Raw genomic sequence first — 18,049 nt, 5'->3', positions numbered from 1 at the left:
CTTCGAAATAACTTGGTTTCTTTCCAAGTTATTTCCGAAAAGCGGGATCTGCCTTTCCAGGCTAGATAGATATGGGCTATGGGTAGAGTTACTGTTTGCCAGTTATCATTTCTTTTGGGGTCCTGTGACAGTGATGGTCAGGTTGTCAGCCTGCAGCTCTGCAGCAATTAAAGCTACCACTGAAAGAGCTTTGGTGGTGGATGCTGTTCTGTGTGTTTCATTTTCAAGAATAATTTCATGGAGCTAGAATTATTTGTATGCGATTAGGTGATGAGGATCTTATTGCACTGATCTTCTGTTTCTGGAGCATGTCCTGACAGCCTTTGTCATGCAGAGCTTTCCTGTCTGTTCCCAAGAGGAGTGATGGCTATGGCGTGGAAGGACTGCTGTGAGTAATGGCTTCACCAGTAGGCTTGGACTGAGTGAATCCCCATGGACAAAGAGATGTAGCAGGTGCTCCATTCCATATTTCTGATGTGCTGGGGCTAATGGTTTTAAACTAAACGAGGGTAGATTTAGACCAGATCTAAGGAAGAAATGTTGTACGACGAGGGTGGTGGAACACTGGCAGAGGTTGCCCAGAGAGGTGGTAGATGCCCCATGCCTGGAAACATTCAAGGTCAGGCTGGACGGGGCTCTGAGCAACCTGGTCTAGTTGAAGATGCCCGTGCTCGCTGCAGGGGGGTTGGACTAGATGACCATTAAAGGTCCCTTCCAACCCAAACTATTCTATGATTCTACAATACGCACATCTGGCCAGCGGGCATACGCGCGCGCACACGCACAGAGCGGGCACACACACACAAAACGCACACACAGAGGCAGTGCATGCATGCCCTACAGCACGCCTGCCTGCGGAGTGCACCCACCCCCACACACCGCATGCACGCACGGAGTGTGCACCCACCCGTCTGCCCACACGCACACTCACAGCGTACACCCAGTGATGCAGGCGCACACAGAACGCCCCTCAGATCCGTTCCCTTCTTCCAGCCGCCAGGGGCTTCACCTGACTGCCTTGACTTTTCAGCTATCATGGAGAGTAGCTTGGCAGCTACAGCAGCCAGTTCCTCAGGCCTCTGGGATGCATCTGGCCAGGTCCCTCAGACTTATGGGTGTTCAGGTTCTTCAGGTGGTCGCGAACTCGAGCTTCTCTTCCAGTGGGAGGGACTTTGCTTGCCCAGTCCCTGTCTTGCGGTGCATGCACTCTAGAGGTGTGGGAAGAGAGGTTGCCAGTGAAGACTGAGGCAACAAAGTGGTTGAGTACCTCAGCCTTCTCCTCGCCTGTTGTTGCGCGTTGCCAGCCTTGTTGATCAAGGGGGGTACGCTTTCTTTGACATCCACTGGCTGCAGCGTGTGGTCATCCACAGTGCATGGGGGGCTGCTCTGGGAAAGAAGGGGTCTGATGGTGATTTGGTTAACAAATAATTCAAGGCACACCTTCCCTGAAAGGCCATACGCTGCTGCCGTATGCTGCTGTGGGTGCGCCGGGAACGTTGTCTTAACTAGGGTCTGCCTCTGTCAGGAAGGCTGCGTGTGTGCTCTGCACTGAGACACTCAGCGCCTGCGCCCCTCTGTCCAGGTACGCCAAGCAAGTGTAAAAAAGAGCGTAATTTCAGACAGAACGGACTTGAGGAACTTTTGCTAGCTTAGCCACGTTAGACAGGGACTGCAACTCCTGAATGCAAGAATAGTCGTGTTGGAGAATAACCCTAGGAGGTAGCTGGGTAAAGCGGCTCTAGTGTCAAATGCTGATGCGTGTTGGTCTTGTCTGGTTTTCATGTAAAGGGTAATGAAATCTATGGTGTGCATCAGATACTACATTTAATATCTTCCTTCTGAGACTCCGTGAAGAAAGCAGTGCTATTTGAACAAGGTAATTAAATCTGCCCTGATGAGTGCTCTTGAGTACAAGCATGCTTGGTCTGTTGCTTTCATGTTGCTTCCTATCATTTTGCTGTTCTGAGATGAGTTAGAGCAGCACAGACAGGGCACAGGTATTGCTCGTTGGGCTGTTAACTTCCAAGTGGTGAGTGGGAGTAAGGGTAAGCAAACTCAGGTAAATAAATCTGGCACTTGGCCACTGCCCATATGTTTTGAATTTATTCTGTAACTCCTCCTTCCACATTTATACATTACCTAATATAGGTTTTTAATCTGCCTGAGTGTTTCTCTGATTTTCACACTGATTCTTTTTAAAAGTAAAATGCAGATCGAATCTTAACTCCACTCTGCAGTTTTTGTCACTCCTGTTTTAAGGCTTTAATGAGCACCTTAATTTCTGGACTGTTTTCCATGTGGGTCTGTTGTCTGTGGGCAACTAAGTTGTACAGGTGTCGTGGTTTAGCCGGCAGCTCAACCCCACACAGTCGCTCGCTCCCTCCCCCACCGGTAGATGGGGGAGAGAATCAGAGGGGTAACGCTCGTGGGGCGGGATAAGAACAGTTTAATAATTAAAATTAAAAGAAACAACAACAGAAATGCAATGTAAAGGAGAACAACGAGAGGCGCAAAGCCCCGGGGGAGGGGGGAAGGGAGGGGAGAGGGGGAACGAACCGCCGAAATGAACCGCACGCGCTGCAGCCGCCCGCCGACCCGACGCCGCGCTGCTCCCGCGCTGCCGCTGCCCCCCCTCAATATACTGGTCATGGTGTCATGTGGTATGGAATGAACCTGCCATTGGCCAGTCGGGGTCAGCCGCCCCCACCACGGCCCCGACCCTCCCAGCCCCCCCACACACACGTGGCAGAGCGCGGGAAGCTGGAAAGGTAGGCGACCCCCACAGTGAGGAGAATTAACCCCTTCTCAGCCAAAACCAGCACAACAGGTTAGGACTGACTTAGAGGAACTCTGGTGCAAGGTGTCAAGCCGTTGGTGGATTAATACAGGGTATTTATCATGGCTGTCTGACTGCCTTTTAGTGTACAAGTAGATGCGTAGTCATTCAGAGAGTAAAGGAATGAGATTAAAAATGCCAAATTCAGGCTTAGAAAGAATTGGGGGGCCGGGATTTTGTTGTTCTTCTTGGTTTGTGTTTTTTTTTTTTGGTGGAAGCATCTCTGATTGCCCTCTGGATATGCATGTGACACGCAGCAGGAAACTGAAACTGTTAATGGAGTATCATTTGTAATGGATTCTTGTAAAAGCAAATCTGAATTGAAAACATTAATGGTATTAAATTGGTTTATAATGGATGGTTGCATGTTTCAGAACTCTGGAACGGTATTTTCACGGACCTTCCTGGTTTGTATGAGGCAGAAGGGTAGCATTCCGATTCAGTGAGCTGAGACAGGTTTCCTGTGTTCATTCCCAGAATGAGTGGGCAGTGGCCTAGGAGAATATGCAAAGCCAGTGCCGAGCGTCGTGGGAAAATAGGCGGTTTCAGGAGCTTCTACAGGGAAAACTGAAGCATGAAAACCAGGAAACCTTTTTGGAAGATGGTATGCAAAAATGGAAAAGGTTGATTTGGAGCCAGTTGTACAACAAAAAGTAAATCTTAAAAGGAAGTTTGAGCAACACTTGAACTGTGGCTAATTCTGCAGCACGGTATGGGCAGTATTTCTGCTTTGCTCGTAAGGGTCATCCAGACTTGGAGCAGCAAGAATTTGAATAATCAAAACGCTTTTGGTAGCACTTTGAGTAGCAGAGAAGGTTGGAAATTTAATTTGATTTCCAGGCAGTCGGAAACAATATAAAGTTGTCTAGGTTACTGTGGGCACTTCTAAGATGAGAGCTCCTGTAGCCAAGAGGAAAGGTAAATTCTGTAGTAGACTGCCAGGCAGCGCAGTCACAGCAAGTGCTTGATATGGGAGAGGAGAAAACTTTGGGGCTTAGGGGTTTGGGTATTTTCCCCACCTCTGGGGGGAAAAAAACAACGTAGGAAAAAAGGGATACCTTGTGATGCTCCCTTCTCTGTTTTATTGTTGTGTAAAACTTTGTTGTTGCTGTAAAGCTCCCTGTTGTCCCTGTGTTGCATTTTGCACGGAGGCTGAAGGACAGCCTGTGTTCTTTTGTTGTAGAGCTTTAGTACAGGCGTCCCCATGTGCCTGTACCTCTGCCCTCGCAGTCGGGGTTGTCCTGGGAGGGGTTGCAGGTGCTGAAAGGTCTGTCTTGTTAAAGACCTTGTAATAAAGCTGCACGCAGACGGCTTTGCGTGTTCCAGAGCAGCGTGCGCTTCTCCTCAGCAGGAGTTAGTTTTTTGTCGAACAGGCTGCTGTTGTTTTCGGGTGGCTTTTAAAATTTGTGTTCGCATTCACGGAAGTGCTGGTGTGCATTTAAAACTTTTTTGCTCTCCCTGGTTGCTATTTTGATTCTAAATGAGGACTGGTGACTTTTACTTTTACTTTTACTAAGCTAGTATCTCCCTTCAACACTTTCTAAAAGCCTGTCCCACTGCTGATGGGCTGTGAGCAGTGGGAGGACAAGACTGAGTTTTGTCTTTTGTACGTAAGTCCAGGAAGTTTCTTGCATATAACTGATTTTCTATGTTTTCTTTGAGTTAATGGCTTCTACATAGGAAATGGCAATTGGTACGCTGGAATATTAGAATGCACCATTGCAGTTGAAGTGAACTCAGGTCAATAACTGTAGGAAATACAATAAACGCAGTGGCTACAGATGTTGGTCATCTACTTCTGGTGGGCCTTTGTTTGGATGACCTACCTTGCAACCAGAGGGAAAATGAAGCATGGGGTAAGCTTGCAGGTTTTAAACTTGAATTGAAAAGTAAAAAAACTTGTGTCTTTTAAACAAACAATATGCATCCCACTTTGAAGATACTAGTGTGCAGAGATTTATGACTAGTGATTACAGATGGTGGTTTGACATCGTATAGTCCTGAAGAGATTAAAAATGGGAGTGGTTTAATACTCCTTCTAATGTCACAAATACCCCCCTCCCACCAGGATCCCTCTGTCACTGTGATTCTTGCTGGGGAGGTGTGGGAATTTTACCCTCTGGGTCAGTGCAGCAGCCTGAAAGGGAGATGTGATCGATGTGCCCTATTTCTTGGGAATGATCTCCTGCTTCCGTCAATTCTCTTGGGGCAAAGTTTAGGCTTGCCTTTTAAATGAAATCTGACTTATCAATCCCCACATTTTTCCTAATCATTTTTGAGACATCTCTGTTAGCTCATGGCGAGACGCTAGTTAGAAATGTAACACAGACATGCCAGGGAACACACGAGGCTAAAAGAGTGTTAACTTTATTGATGAACATGCGATTTGTGTTTATACAGATGCGAGTAAACAAAGAGAACAATAGCCATGCAATTGCCCGTATTCCAGAAATGGCTCTAACTTGGCTGATAAGGCACTCCCCTTCTATCCTCCCCAACTAGCAACTACTCGCTGCAGGACAGCATCAAAACACCCTCATCCTTTCAAGAGGAAGGTGTTTTAACACTGCCTGACTTTGGCTAGTCCTCCTTTGCCTTTTTCGCAGGAGGTTCCAGTCGAGGAGATTTGTCACGACCCGTGTCCACCTTCTCGTTGGAACCTTCAGCTGGTTTTACTGTATTGTCCGTCTTAGGAGGAAGAGCCACTTCTACTTTCCGCTTGGCCTTGTCAGTCTTTGCTTTTGGCTTATCCTTCTCTTCTTCCTCCTTTTCAGACCCCAGTCTGAAAGCACTAGACTCTGTTTCCATAGGCTCATTTCTCACAGGGGTGGCATCGTCTCTGCTTGGGAGCCTGAAGACAGAGTCCGCTGTAACACCTTCTGCTGCAGCTGCCTCTCTTGGTTTTCTCGCACCTTCCAACAACTCAGCATTTGGAAATCCTTCATTCCGGTGCTTTTTATCTTTATTGCCTTTCTTGTCTCCCAGTGGTTTTTCCACCTCTTTCTTTTTTGATGTTTCAGGATCTTTGATGCCACGGCTCTCCCTTCCACATGGTTTTTCAGGGCAATTTCCAGCTGTATGATGGTTTCTGTGCCTCTGCCCAGCAGGATAATCCTGCCTACGTTCCTGAGCACATGGCAAATTCTCTCGTCTGGTGCCAGGTGGACCAAACCTACCTGGAGAAAAGTCCTCTCTGTTTTGTGGAGGTGGAGGTTGACAGCCAACAGCATAGCCCTTGTAAAACTTCTCACTCCGGTGCCTAGAGTTCCCTCGCCGTTCTCTGTATCTTTCCTTTTCAAATGGATCCCTCCAGTCACGGGATCTGCCCTCGTAAGCTTTCCTATCATATGGTGGAACCTCTCTGGACCTGTTAAAACACTCCCTTTCTCCTTCCCCTTGAGGTAGAGTCCGTTTAGTTGGAGACTGGCCCCTAAACACCGGAGACCTTGACCGTGAATGGTATCTTCTGTGCGGGGGTGACCTTAGCCTTGAATGGTGAGAGCCGCGTGACCTTGACCTGGAGCGATAGTTACGACTCTTCCCTTTGCCTCTTCTTGGATACGGCGGCGATCGCGGGGAGGAACGAGACTGGGAACGATTGAATGATCGAGAGTAGGAGTGAGTGGGGGAAGAACTGGATCTTGACTTGGTGTAGGTATACGAACTTCTACAGTAAGATGAAGCACTGCAGGGAGACTTGGACCTGAACAAAAACCACACAGAAAAAGAAAGAAAAAAGGGTCACACTCCCCAACTTTTTTCCTCTCAAATTTGGTTTGCTTTGTTTGGTTTGGTTTGGTTTTTTTTTATCCTCTCTCCATGTGTTTATGTAATGATGCTACTGCAAATTGAAGAACTTGTTAGCATGTAAAGTTTCTGCTTCCAAGCTTCTAGCCTGGCTTTCCACTTGATCCTATAATTATATTTAATTTTCGTATGTGATTACGGTTTCCCCAGAAAGTGTTGGTTTTTGGCAGTCCCCTTGTCAGTCCTGTGCTGATGTTTTATTTTAAATAATCTTAGTGCAAGCACAGATCCCTTTGTTAAAGGCAATTCAAAGTAAGCCATTTCAAAATTAATTACCGCTTGTGTTCCCCACAACTACCTGTGCGTACTTATTCATTGCAAATCAGCTGTTGCAGGAGTTACGTGTTACGGCCTCCTTTAACCAGGAGTAGTAGTACAGTTACCGGTAGTAATGCATTGAATTTCTGTGGGACACTTACAGTTCGCAGCCTGATCCGCCACCTGCTGAGCGAATTGTAGTGGCTCTCACTGGATGACCTGTTGCAGTGGGGAGGGAAAAAGAAAAAAATCCCATTCAGTTTGTCTGAAGGTAAGACTTTTAAAGGAATTCTAAAGTTAGCGTTACTTACCCGTTGTGGGTATTGATTGTCCTTGGGGGCCCAGACGACTCGGCAGTGCTGCTTGTCTTAGTAGCGGAACCTGACGGCCCTTGGCAAAAAACGGTTGGAAAGAGTTGGAAACGAAGCTCTGCTAAAAGACAAGGATCAGTGCCTATGCTGAAATCAAACTAACCTTCTCCTCCAACAACCCGCCGATTGGCTGAGAGGAAGGTTTAGAAAGGTTAGCGGCCGTCACCAGCGCGGCGGGAGGCCCGACAGTCAGGAGTGGTGGTGGAGGTGGTGGCGGTGGCGGCTGCTGCGGCTGCTGCTGCCGAGGGTAGCCAGTTCCATTTTGGAAGTTGTTCACAGCCTAGAGGCAGAAAAACACGGACAAAAAGGGGATAGGAAACTTCAGGAGGCACACAAACAAAAGGCTCCACAGAGGAACATCACTCGCCTATTCCTGTAAATGCTATCAATCCTAAAATAAATCAGCAGGCAGGGGTAGGAACACATCGCATTAAGCGCCGGCATTAATGACTGGTAACTCAGGGTGTCTGTATTTAAAGCACTTCAGTGTCAACACCGAATTTGAAAGGGAGGCAATCATGTTAAAACTGTGACCTGAATTTGCCAGACTGTCTCTAAGGAGTTGTAAGCTTCTGTAACAAGGGATCATGCACTGGAGGAGTAAATAAATGTAGCCTTGTCCAATTTAGCCCTGCTTCAGGAGCTGCCGATTCATGTTTTCTTCCCTTTCAGCTTTTCAGGAATAGACTTCTCTTACAAGCAGTTCACGGAAAAGCCATCACGTTACCTGGCGTAGGATCTTGTTGGCAGCTAAAGCATCAGGAGAAACATCGCTCTGATGACACGTTGGGCAGGTATGATCCTCAGAATCCAGTAACGCTGTTCTAATACCTGTGTGCAATTAGAGGCATCAAAATAGATTTTAGCCAAACTAAGGACATTTTTGGGGTTCTCATCAGTTAGAAAACCATGTATATGATTAATGGGTGAAGATGATCTTGAATTGGGAACATGAAGCTCAAGTTCAGTAGCCTAATAATTTTCTAGTATGCAGCCAATAACGGTACAGCCCTGATGTTTCACTCCTGTAACATCTGGAGGTGTGGAGTAGGCGGTGTCTTGATGTCTTGACTCACCTTTTTTCCACTCTCTAGTACAGTGAGAAGTCACCAACCTCAGGGCTAGTGAATAAAAGAGACCTCAAAAACCCGTTAGCAGGTGTGAGTTCTGAAGGTTTCAGCCAACTCTCCCGTGGAGGAGAATGTGCATTAAATGCCCAAGTACCCGATTGCTGCAGACCACAGGAAGTCACCAGCGTTGGCTCTGTAATTTTGTAGGAGGGAAAGGGCTGTGGACAAACGAAATGCATTCGCTATCTAATAGCGTCATCGCCTGCGCAGTTACGCCCTCTTCTCATACTCGTCCTTCCACGTGCGAAGGGGATTTAACGAGATACATAAAAAGGAGGAAAAAGCTTTCGGCCTTTCTTTTGCCCTTTATAGGAGAAGAGTCCTTTCCTATTCAGGCTGGGCTTAAGTACTACATAGAACCGGTGAGACAGTAATTTCCTGATCTCCTGTTTCTGCTTTCAGAGGATCAGAGGTGATGTTTTGAATTAACAGCCATGGGGTCACACTTACATTCGTCACAATAACTGTTTCCACAGCAGGGAATAACAGCTGCGTCGGTCATTATATCTTTACAAAGGGGACACAGGAGCTCATCTGGAATAGGCTCATCGGAGGGGGAGGAGGAGGCCGGCTCTTCCGGTAGAAAGGGAGGCTTTTCCTTCTTTCCTCTGGCATAAGCTTCCCTGGAGGGGGGTGGGGAAGGAGAGAGCAAAAAGTTAAAGGTGGGTCAAGGAGAACTTTTCCAAGCTTTGGCTTTTCTCAGGGGAAGAGAACAGGTGGAATTCTTCTCACTCCACATTAGCCTTCTAAAACGTAGGCCGCTAGTTGAAAGTCCTTTTCTACAGCCACAGGATGAGAAGAGGGAGGGGGAACAATTTTCCTGCTGCAGACCTCTCCCATTCATTGGGTCAATGGAGAAATCAGCTCAGACTAGGCAAATAATTCTTTGACAGCTAGAAATCGTGTGAAATGAATCCCACCTCTCCTCTGTTGCCAGAGGGTAAAAGTAAATGGCAGGCTGAGGATCAAGTCAGTCTCCGAGTAATGAAGTTTTGGAAATGGAAGAAGTCTATGTTAGAGCTTCTACAAAAGGAGGTCCATGGCAGAACACCAGAAGTGCCACCGAGTGCATTTTAGAGCAGCCGCTCTTGTCAGCACACAGTAGTATTTTCTTAGTTTGTAGCAACAGGAGAACTGCAGCCTCTTTCACACAGGGGAGGTGATAAAAGTCAGAGGGGGAGAAAACCTCACTCCCACAGCAACTTGTTAACTTTTGCAAGGAGCCTTTGCAGCATCAGACAGAAGCAAAACGCGCTTTCAAAGAGAACGACTCCACTGCAAACACCTCGGAAACCTTTTGCAGAAATACTGATTCTTAGCCCGCCACAAGTTTAAGCAGCTTCCAGGGGCATGAACAGGAGGAGCGTCCTATTTTAGGGCCTTGGGATTAGAAAGTATCACAGGTGTTAAGGTTAAGATGCAAAGCCAGTGCTTCCTCCCCCGTAACTAGAGGTGCTGGCCCACTCGGCTGCATTGCCGCCCAGGCATCGACGCACGGTTCCTCTCCTTCGCTCCTGGGTCAGTCCCGTTAGTCCCATACTTACGCATTAATAATTGGTATGGCATATTTTCCCGTGCTGGTCAGCATAGCACCCTTTGTGTTGGGATCTTTCACCTCCACCATGAAACTCCTTGGAATGCCCGTGCTCCTCCTAATTCTGGGAACAGGCTCAAAACTCTTGTCCTGGCAGGAAAAGAAATGCAGGCGTATCTCAAGACCCACACTTAAAACGACATCTCCGTGACTGTTGTTAAATGGCAGGGACGCTCAGCCAGAGGCTTGTGTCATTACACCAGGCAGATATCCAATAGATGGGGCCAGCAGAAACATCCTGGTTTTGTACAAAATACTAAAAACTGTGAAGTGTCTTTAGAAAGGGTTCAAACCCAAAATAAATTTCCAGTCATATTGAAATACAGAAAAATATGCATGAAAGTTGACAGAGAAAGATCTCTGGCTATGTTTGTTGTGGTGGCCTGGAAAAAAGAAAATTTTGCCTTGATAATTGCAGGTGTCCCTTGAATTTTGAAGGGCTTTGCAACTTTGCCATGTAACCTCTCTATTTCACCCCAAGAGAAACACGTCTTAATATGCGTGTTCATGTATCTGTTACCTCACTGCCAAGGTAAAAAACAAAACCGAAGTAACACCAGAAGTCCCCCCCCAACCTTACCCCGTTTGTTGGGCAGTTCTTTATATAGTGGCCAGGTTTTCCACAACGAAAGCAAGTATATGATGGCGGAGGTAGACCCAGGCTGTTCTTCATGTAACTAGAAGGTTTTTTGGGAGAAAAAGAAAAAGGGGTGCATGTGTCTCTCTTGTCAAAGCAACCATCTCTAGCATTCCTCCGTAATCGTTGGGGAACAGATCTGGCGTTATCAACACTTACTTGATTGGATCATATGCACGGCAAGACTGTATCATCATCGCTTTTATTTTGTCTTCTTCGGAAGCGCTGGCTTCAGCCAGACTGGCAGTCTGTGTAACAGGCCGTTAGTTGACACACACGTTAGAAACACTTTAGAGCCCCTGCTAACTTCTTCGTGTTAAGTGAGCTAACTACGGTAAGCAAAACCTGCAGGTTTCTCCAGCTGGCCGTGTCCTTTTACCATGCAAATTGTAACACAAGCCTTACGCAGAACTAGATCTTCATATGAAGGAAACCAGCTGATTTCTTGGTTTTTGAAGTACTATTTGTTCAAACGTTTTAATTACACACTAGTGCAGATACCAGCAGGGTCTAAGGGAGGGACTGTACATTCTTTGGACCGTCCAGCACCAAGCCTTCAGATCAGCCACTCCTGTCTTTGCTTTTAGGTGCATTCCTTCGCAAGAGCAACCAACTACTTTCAGCATTTTATTAAATGGTTGTTTCCTATACACAGTTTTTCCTCAACTGTAACATAATGCAGATCGACACCTATGAAATCATTTCCATTAACCGTGACAGAAAACTTCACAGACACTTGACTGATTTGCTTGAACCCAAGAGATGTACAAGACACATCCAAAACCCACAAAACATTTCTAGGGATAGGCGAAAGTTCAAATATGGCATTTCGTACATAGCAGTAATAAACCAGAGGACTTTTTACAACACATTGACTCCCTGCTGAGCCAGTCTGCGCTAAAGAGGGTAGAGTAAGTCACAGTTTTGAGCTGCTCTGAGGTGTTGTTCCTGTATTGTTCTGAAATACTTCAATGTTCTCAAAAGCTTCAATGTGTGCACCTCTTGGACGGCTTCTCACATTTTAGAGTAAAACTTCACCTAAGTTTACAGAACCAAGGACACGTTTAGGGACAGCACTAATGCAGACCAGTTTCTTCTGGTGGCTACCTTCCAAATGAATTATTTTTTCCAATATTTTTGCCACGTGTCCACAATTTCATGTCTGTGGTGAGAGAGGGAAGAAGTGGCTAGTGGGGAGAGGTTTCTCTGTCTTGGGAATGAACTCCAGCCTTTCTTTTCAGAAGAAAGAACGAGCTCCTCTGCATTAGGCCCTGCCTTCGCTGATCTTTGTAACTTTAAAGCCCAGGCACTGAATTGGCTAGCACTACGCCTTCTCACAAGGCGCAATGACTAGTGCTTTCCCAGCCAAAGTTACACATTCCCGGGCAAAAACCGCCAGCAGCTCCACAGCAAAACGCGGCGTGGCAGGAGTTCCAGAAGGTCACCTCCGCCAGCATGCCACACACACGCGTGGGTGTGTTCCTAGACACGGTTAGGGACATAATCACAGCGTACGCAGTCTGCGTTCAAGGAAATCAGATTGTGTTGCCCACTGTATCTATATGACAGCTGATGAAATTGTGCAGCGTTCAAAGAATGGATCTGCAGCTCTGAGGACTAGAAATTCAGAAACAGCCCTGCAATTGTCCGTGTTCCAGGCACGCCTCTAATTTGGCTGCTCCACACCCCCTGGAATGTCCGTCCCTTACAGCCAGTGACATGCTTCTGTAAAAATAGCGCTCCTCCCCAAAGCAGAACTAACGGAATGTATGAAAAAGGGCAAACAGCCTCTGAAGTGCTTCTCCTTTGTGTCTTGAAGATGAGCACTAGTGCAACGTGACGTTGGTGCTGGTAAGGTTCTCCCCTTCTATCTCCCCAAAGTGGCAACTGCTCTTTACAGGAGAGGATCAAAGCATACACACATTTTAAGGTTAACATAAATACTTGACATTATTAAGAATTAAAGTAAAGCATTGTTTGCATTACAACAGTTATACAGCTCTGGATCACAGTGCAAGATTTAAAAATATGAAGCAAACACTTTTTTTTTTTTTTGAAGTATTTGGTAAGAATATAGATATACCTGAATAAGCTGGGACAGAGAAGCAGATGCAGAGGAGTCATCCATCTGTTCACAAAAAATTAAACACATATTCAAGTTGTACAGTCCAAACATAGCAATAGTTAACCTCTACCGTAGTCTGAAAGTCTGCACGATGCGCTCCGAGTGTGACTGCAAGAGGCATTTCCGACCTCGTGTCATTTGCATTAGCTCAAGGCAAAGTCCAAAGCTACGCCAGCTTAAGAGTGCCCGTGCGGTTAATGAGAAGAAACTAGACTAACCAGACCCGCTTGAGATCAGCTTGTTGCTCCAGAGTATCTCAGAGAGGGAACCTTGTCAAATGGGTCGGGAAGGGTAACTGATGTACTGTTCAGCACGTTTGCCCAACGGCCACCTTCCACGGCCCTCCAGCCCTGGGTCTTTTTTTGTTTCCTTTATATTTCTACTGAAGTATTTCCTGCCAGTCCCTCCAACCAGTCAGTTAGAACCAACACCTCCATGAAACTTGTTTGCCACCCTAAGGCAATACTGCAGAAGAACTGGGGAGGGGCGGGGACACGACTCGACAACCAACAACCCCCAAATAATCCAAAATCCAGAATCGACAGTCAATGTATGAACTGCCATTTCAAACGGAAGACTAAGCAGAAACTAAAGGGAACTAAAGAAACTGAACAGAAGACTAAATCAAAATCCAGGCTATTACCAGTCAAGCATTTCCTTCTGTTACTTATTTATATTTCAGCAGCAGAATGACAGTGTTTTCCAGCCTGATGAAAAATGCCCCACAAAGGCCCCAGGCTCTAACCTTGCGCCAAAATTTGTACACTGGGTTTCAGGTATTTTCATTTGCGGACAAGCTATTAGATGAAGCTGCTGCATCAGAGAAAGCGGGAAGAGCAAATGCAGAACTTTAGAATACCACTTTGTGTAGCAACGATATTTACATTCAGGGCAATCTGTTAAAGACATTCATGTACTTGGAGGAGCCCAAACAATATCACTGCAAATAAACAGTTCCAGGAACAAATACCCAGGTATTCAAAGGCACGGAAAGGACTCGTTTAGCTGCCCAGAACTGTCCTCAGAACGTAGGGCGTATGTCAGTTTTAGTTTTTGTTTGAACCCCCACGTCAAAGCCAGAAACAGTACCAAGTTTAACAACAATGGTTTCTCGGTGTTTTTTATGAACGTTTTCAAAAACCGTTGGGCAAAGCAAGCAAAAACAGAAGCTAAGTGATACAAGGTGAAAATGGCAAAAATACACTCCGGAGCATTTTCATTGCAAGAAACACAAAGTGCACAAGCAGCTACGCCAACAGACACGTTACTAGCTGTAGACAGACAGATGGAGAGCACGGCACCACGTCCAGTTGTGCAAACCTTGAACCTACATCGCCTATAACCAATCGTACCTTATCTGTACAACACAAAGCCATTCAGGAAATAGCCTCGCATATTCAGGATGAAATACAATGTGTGACTGGGCACAAATACCAATAGTCCCATTAGAAGTGTGCAAATGATGGCATTACGCAGTTCTTACTATGCTGAATCAAATCCATTGTCTTTGCAGCATAGGCTATGTTTTACTGGAAGAAATTATATGAAGCTACTGTTTGGAAAATTTCATACAAGGCTACGTTGGTCAGAATTCAGTGCAGTGTGCAGAAAAAGGTGTGACCCTGTGCTTTTACATACTGCTTTTGGTGTTCCGCTCACTGGCTCCGTTCGACTTCTGGAAGGAGAAAGAAAGGAAGGTGATCAGAGCTTAAAATAGAGCACTTGTGCCCCACATCAAGCAGTGAAACAGGTTATAAAACCTGCCCATCAGGACATTGTTCGGATAATCTAGTGAATGTGGACATCTATTCATACACATAACAACTAAAAAACCCCAAAATCCCAAAATGACCACAACAATCCTGTAGGCAGGATCACGTTTGAGTAGCTGTAATCTCAACCAATACACCCCAGATCTGGGGCCTCAGAGTACCTGCCATATCCTGCCTCCTCCCGCAAATGCAGGAAATAGCCAAACACTGACAATCGGGCTCCTCTGGGATGGGAACAAATTCTAAGCGTACACTACGGTGCGTATCTGTCTTTACTCTGAAAGCAATACAAGCAAGCCCATAGCATAAGGCATCTCTCCACCTGGAGGAAACAGCATCTACAGCTCGGGTCTCAGAACAATCAAGCCCAAGAACAAACCCAACAGAATCATCTTAGAAGTTACCGTTGTTGGAGCCTGAAGCCCATGTCCCAGCAGGCCTAAAAAGGTCAGTCTGCTTTGGGACAGGTCCATTGAAACCTACCCCAGGACAACAAAAACTAACAGCCGCTTTAACAAGGGAGATGCAGTTGGAACGCCACTGGTAAACTAATATCCATTAAACCAGTGACCTCACTGAACCCCCTAGCAAAGACTACACCGCTTTACGGATACTCACGTAACAGAGGTTCTGCTGGTAGCTTTAACTCCTCCAGCAGGGATCCTTCTGACAATTACCGAGGAGTTCCTCGGAATCAGGGCGTCATCATCTGTGTATTCTGAAAACAACATCAGTACAGAAAAAAGCAGTAGTCAGTTTGTAAGAACGTATATCAGTATGTCATTACACAGCACTTCAGAGAATCCCTTTACAGAGAGAAAAGCAACCTTTTATAGGTAACACCGACTTTTATCGTCTCAACACACTCAACAAATGCAGATCAAATTAAAAGGAGGCACAGGCTTTTTGAAGGGACTTCTGCCTTTGCAGAACATGACTCCATGGGCAGATATTCCACTGATATTTAAAATCCTGTTTTCTTTTCGCTTAGGTTAGCATTGCTTCTGTTACTAGATCTCCATTATGGAAAGTTACAGTCCCGGAACTGTAAAAGGTTAGAGTGCTCAGAAAAATCTGAGCAAGTCAGCCATCTTCACTCAAGCTCCACTTTGTTCTTGTCAAGATCAGGTCAACATTTAGTCAGGACTCCTGCACGGGCAAGGTTATAAAAGAACAGTACTCTGTGTGCACGTGTAAGGATTCCAGAGACGGGAAGCACAAAAACACCCCCCAAAAGTGCCCCATCCCCCCTCACTGGGGCAGGATGGGGCAGCTCACACGCTGGCATCGCAGGGCCACGCGTACTGGCTGCATCCCTTCCCCTTGGGCAGGAAATTCAGCTCCCTGCAAAAACAATGCTTGGGAAGGGAAATTGTGGGCATGGGAAACCGTTGGGATAGGAAACCATCACGGGTCTGAGAAATCACTGTGGGGATGGGAAACCCTCACCGGGTTGAGAAATGAGCATTGCGGACAGGCAACCATCAGCAGGATGGGACGTCATTGAGACGGGCAGTTGCTGTGGCATGAGAAATGAAACCCTGGCAGGGCTGGCTGAGGCAGGTGCTGGTGGAATGATCGCCATGGGGACAGAACCCCAGAACACTCTTTGCCCCAGACAAACCCCACACTGACCCGCCGCCATGGCAGGTACAGCAGCAGCTCCTGCTCCTCGTGGTGCTCCTGCCCTCCGGGTAACCCCCCAAGGGGCTCTGCCCACCAGTAGCTCACCCCACCACCCCTCTTTGCTTCCCCCAACAGAGAGGTTCCCTCTGCAGCTGCCGACGGCATCGGAGGTGTCCGACATGCGCTTCACCACCACGGCCATGCCGCCACCGGTCAGTGCCTGTGTGCTGCCCTCTGCCCCAGGGCTGCCGGTGTCCGGTGAGCCTGCCCGGCTCCACACCGTCACCTACCAGCGGGGCCAGCCCACCGTCTGGCAGGTGGTGCCAGGGCCCCTGGGGGCGCCGGGGCAGGTGGTGCAGGGCCCCTGCGGGTTGTCGCTTTCCACAGTGGTGCAGGTCCCCGCTGGGGTGCAACTCCCTACTGGGGTGCTGCTCCCCCCTGCAATGCAGCTCCCCGCCGGGGTGCAGCTCCGCACTGGTCCCCGAGGCCCCGCGCCCGCCGCCCCCACGCACCTTCTTTGGTCTGGGCGTTGGAGATCTGCAGGTCGCTCCTGGTCGCCTTCAGCTTCTCGCGGCCCATGATCTGGCGCTTGAGGTCGCGCAGGGTGATGTGGAGGCCGCTGAAGGTGACCGTATCATAGTTCAGCCTGGAGAAGAACTTGTAGTGGACACAGGACATGGTCGGGGCCAGGCGGTGCCTGCTCTGGGATGGCGCCTACTGCAGCACGCGGTGTCATGGTCCTCTTATATGCTCAGCACATTATGAAGAAAGACCTGCATCATGTGGGTGTGGCAGCCCCGCCCTCGTTGCCCTAATGCCGAGTGGCCCTTAGGGGAGGGGGTTCCAGCAGCCCCGGTGTCCTGTCACCCCCCAGGTCTGTCACTGCCCGGTGTCCTGTCACACCCCGAGGTCTGCGCTGTCCCTCCCGCCACCCCCTGGGCCTTCGCCACCCAGCGTCACCTCCCATCAGCCCCGGGGCCCGCGCTGGCTCTCCCAACAGCCCTGGGCCCATCACCGCCCCATGTCCTCTCACCCCCACGCCTCTCACCGCCCGCTCTCCCTCCTGCCACCCCCCCAGGCTGACACCACCCACTGCTCCCTCCTGTCGGCAGAGAGCCAGGGCAAGACAGCCTGGGGGAGAGGCAGCGGTTTGAGTGTATCTTGTTGCATTTATGGAAGGTTCCGCCAAAGAAGGCAATGACCATGTACGGTTATTGCCATAACCCAACGTAATTCCCCACAGTGGCACATCCGCACTTGCTTGAACTCTGGAGGGGAGGACAAGGAAGTAAGGAATGAACCCTTAGCCTTAGGAGGTGCCCCAGGACACTATTTCTTGCTTTCTCCACCACCACAGCTGCTGCTGCAACAGCCTCAGTCCATGAAATCGGGCCCTGAGTTACGAGGTCTAGTTCTCCTGAGGAACATGCTGCGCCTTGCTGACCTTTTGGGGCCAACCGGCTGTCCCTCCTGTTCAGGGAAATCTGATAGAAACTGATTGTTGTAGCCTGGCAGGGCTAACGCGGGAGCTTCCACGACTTCTTGCTCTAGATCTTTCAGTGCCTTCTGGGTTTCCAGAGCCAGGAAACCCTTCTGAGTTCAGGGCTGCCCTCTATATCCAAGGGATGGTTATTGTTGCTCTCGGTGTCTCTTTGCTTCTCCTGTTAATGGTGCGTGGGAAGCGTAGGTTTTAATACGGTAGCCTTGCTTATAAGCCTGTGGTGGAATAGGGATTATACATATTCAGCCCATAATTTGGCCATCGCCACAGGGCAAACTACAGCAGCAGGGGCAAACAAGCCCCACTGTTGGCTATGCACTCAAAGCCCACCCGCTACCTGAAACCAACTCTCCCGGGTGTCTGTCGTTTTGAATTCTCAGTGGTACAAGGAC

General features: G+C 48.0%; 1 protein-coding gene and 1 pseudogene across 1 annotated transcript; both read right to left on the bottom strand.

Annotated features, from left to right (window-relative positions):
* Nucleotides 1-5,341: 5,341 nt before the first annotated feature.
* LOC135311335 (E3 ubiquitin-protein ligase RBBP6-like) lies at nucleotides 5,342-7,040 on the bottom strand (annotated as a pseudogene).
* Nucleotides 7,041-7,108: 68 nt separating this feature from the next.
* On the bottom strand, nucleotides 7,109-17,077 carry LOC135311334 (E3 ubiquitin-protein ligase RBBP6-like). The gene is made up of 11 exons (XM_064440460.1): nucleotides 16,669-17,077; nucleotides 15,149-15,248; nucleotides 14,397-14,433; nucleotides 12,717-12,761; nucleotides 10,793-10,881; nucleotides 10,577-10,673; nucleotides 9,947-10,086; nucleotides 8,853-9,025; nucleotides 8,000-8,103; nucleotides 7,376-7,552; nucleotides 7,109-7,120 (listed from the first exon to the last, which is right to left on the bottom strand). Exons 1-11 carry the CDS (start codon nucleotides 16,832-16,834, stop codon nucleotides 7,109-7,111), a joined length of 1,140 nt encoding a protein of 379 aa, XP_064296530.1. The 5' UTR covers nucleotides 16,835-17,077.
* Nucleotides 17,078-18,049: the final 972 nt, after the last annotated feature.

Source organism: Phalacrocorax carbo, unplaced genomic scaffold (assembly GCF_963921805.1).
Source record: "Phalacrocorax carbo unplaced genomic scaffold, bPhaCar2.1 SCAFFOLD_36, whole genome shotgun sequence".
In the NCBI taxonomy this organism is placed as follows: Eukaryota; Metazoa; Chordata; class Aves; order Suliformes; family Phalacrocoracidae; genus Phalacrocorax; species Phalacrocorax carbo.
The sequence above is the reverse complement of the archived record's forward strand: the minus strand, read 5'-3'. Positions and strand labels throughout refer to the sequence as shown.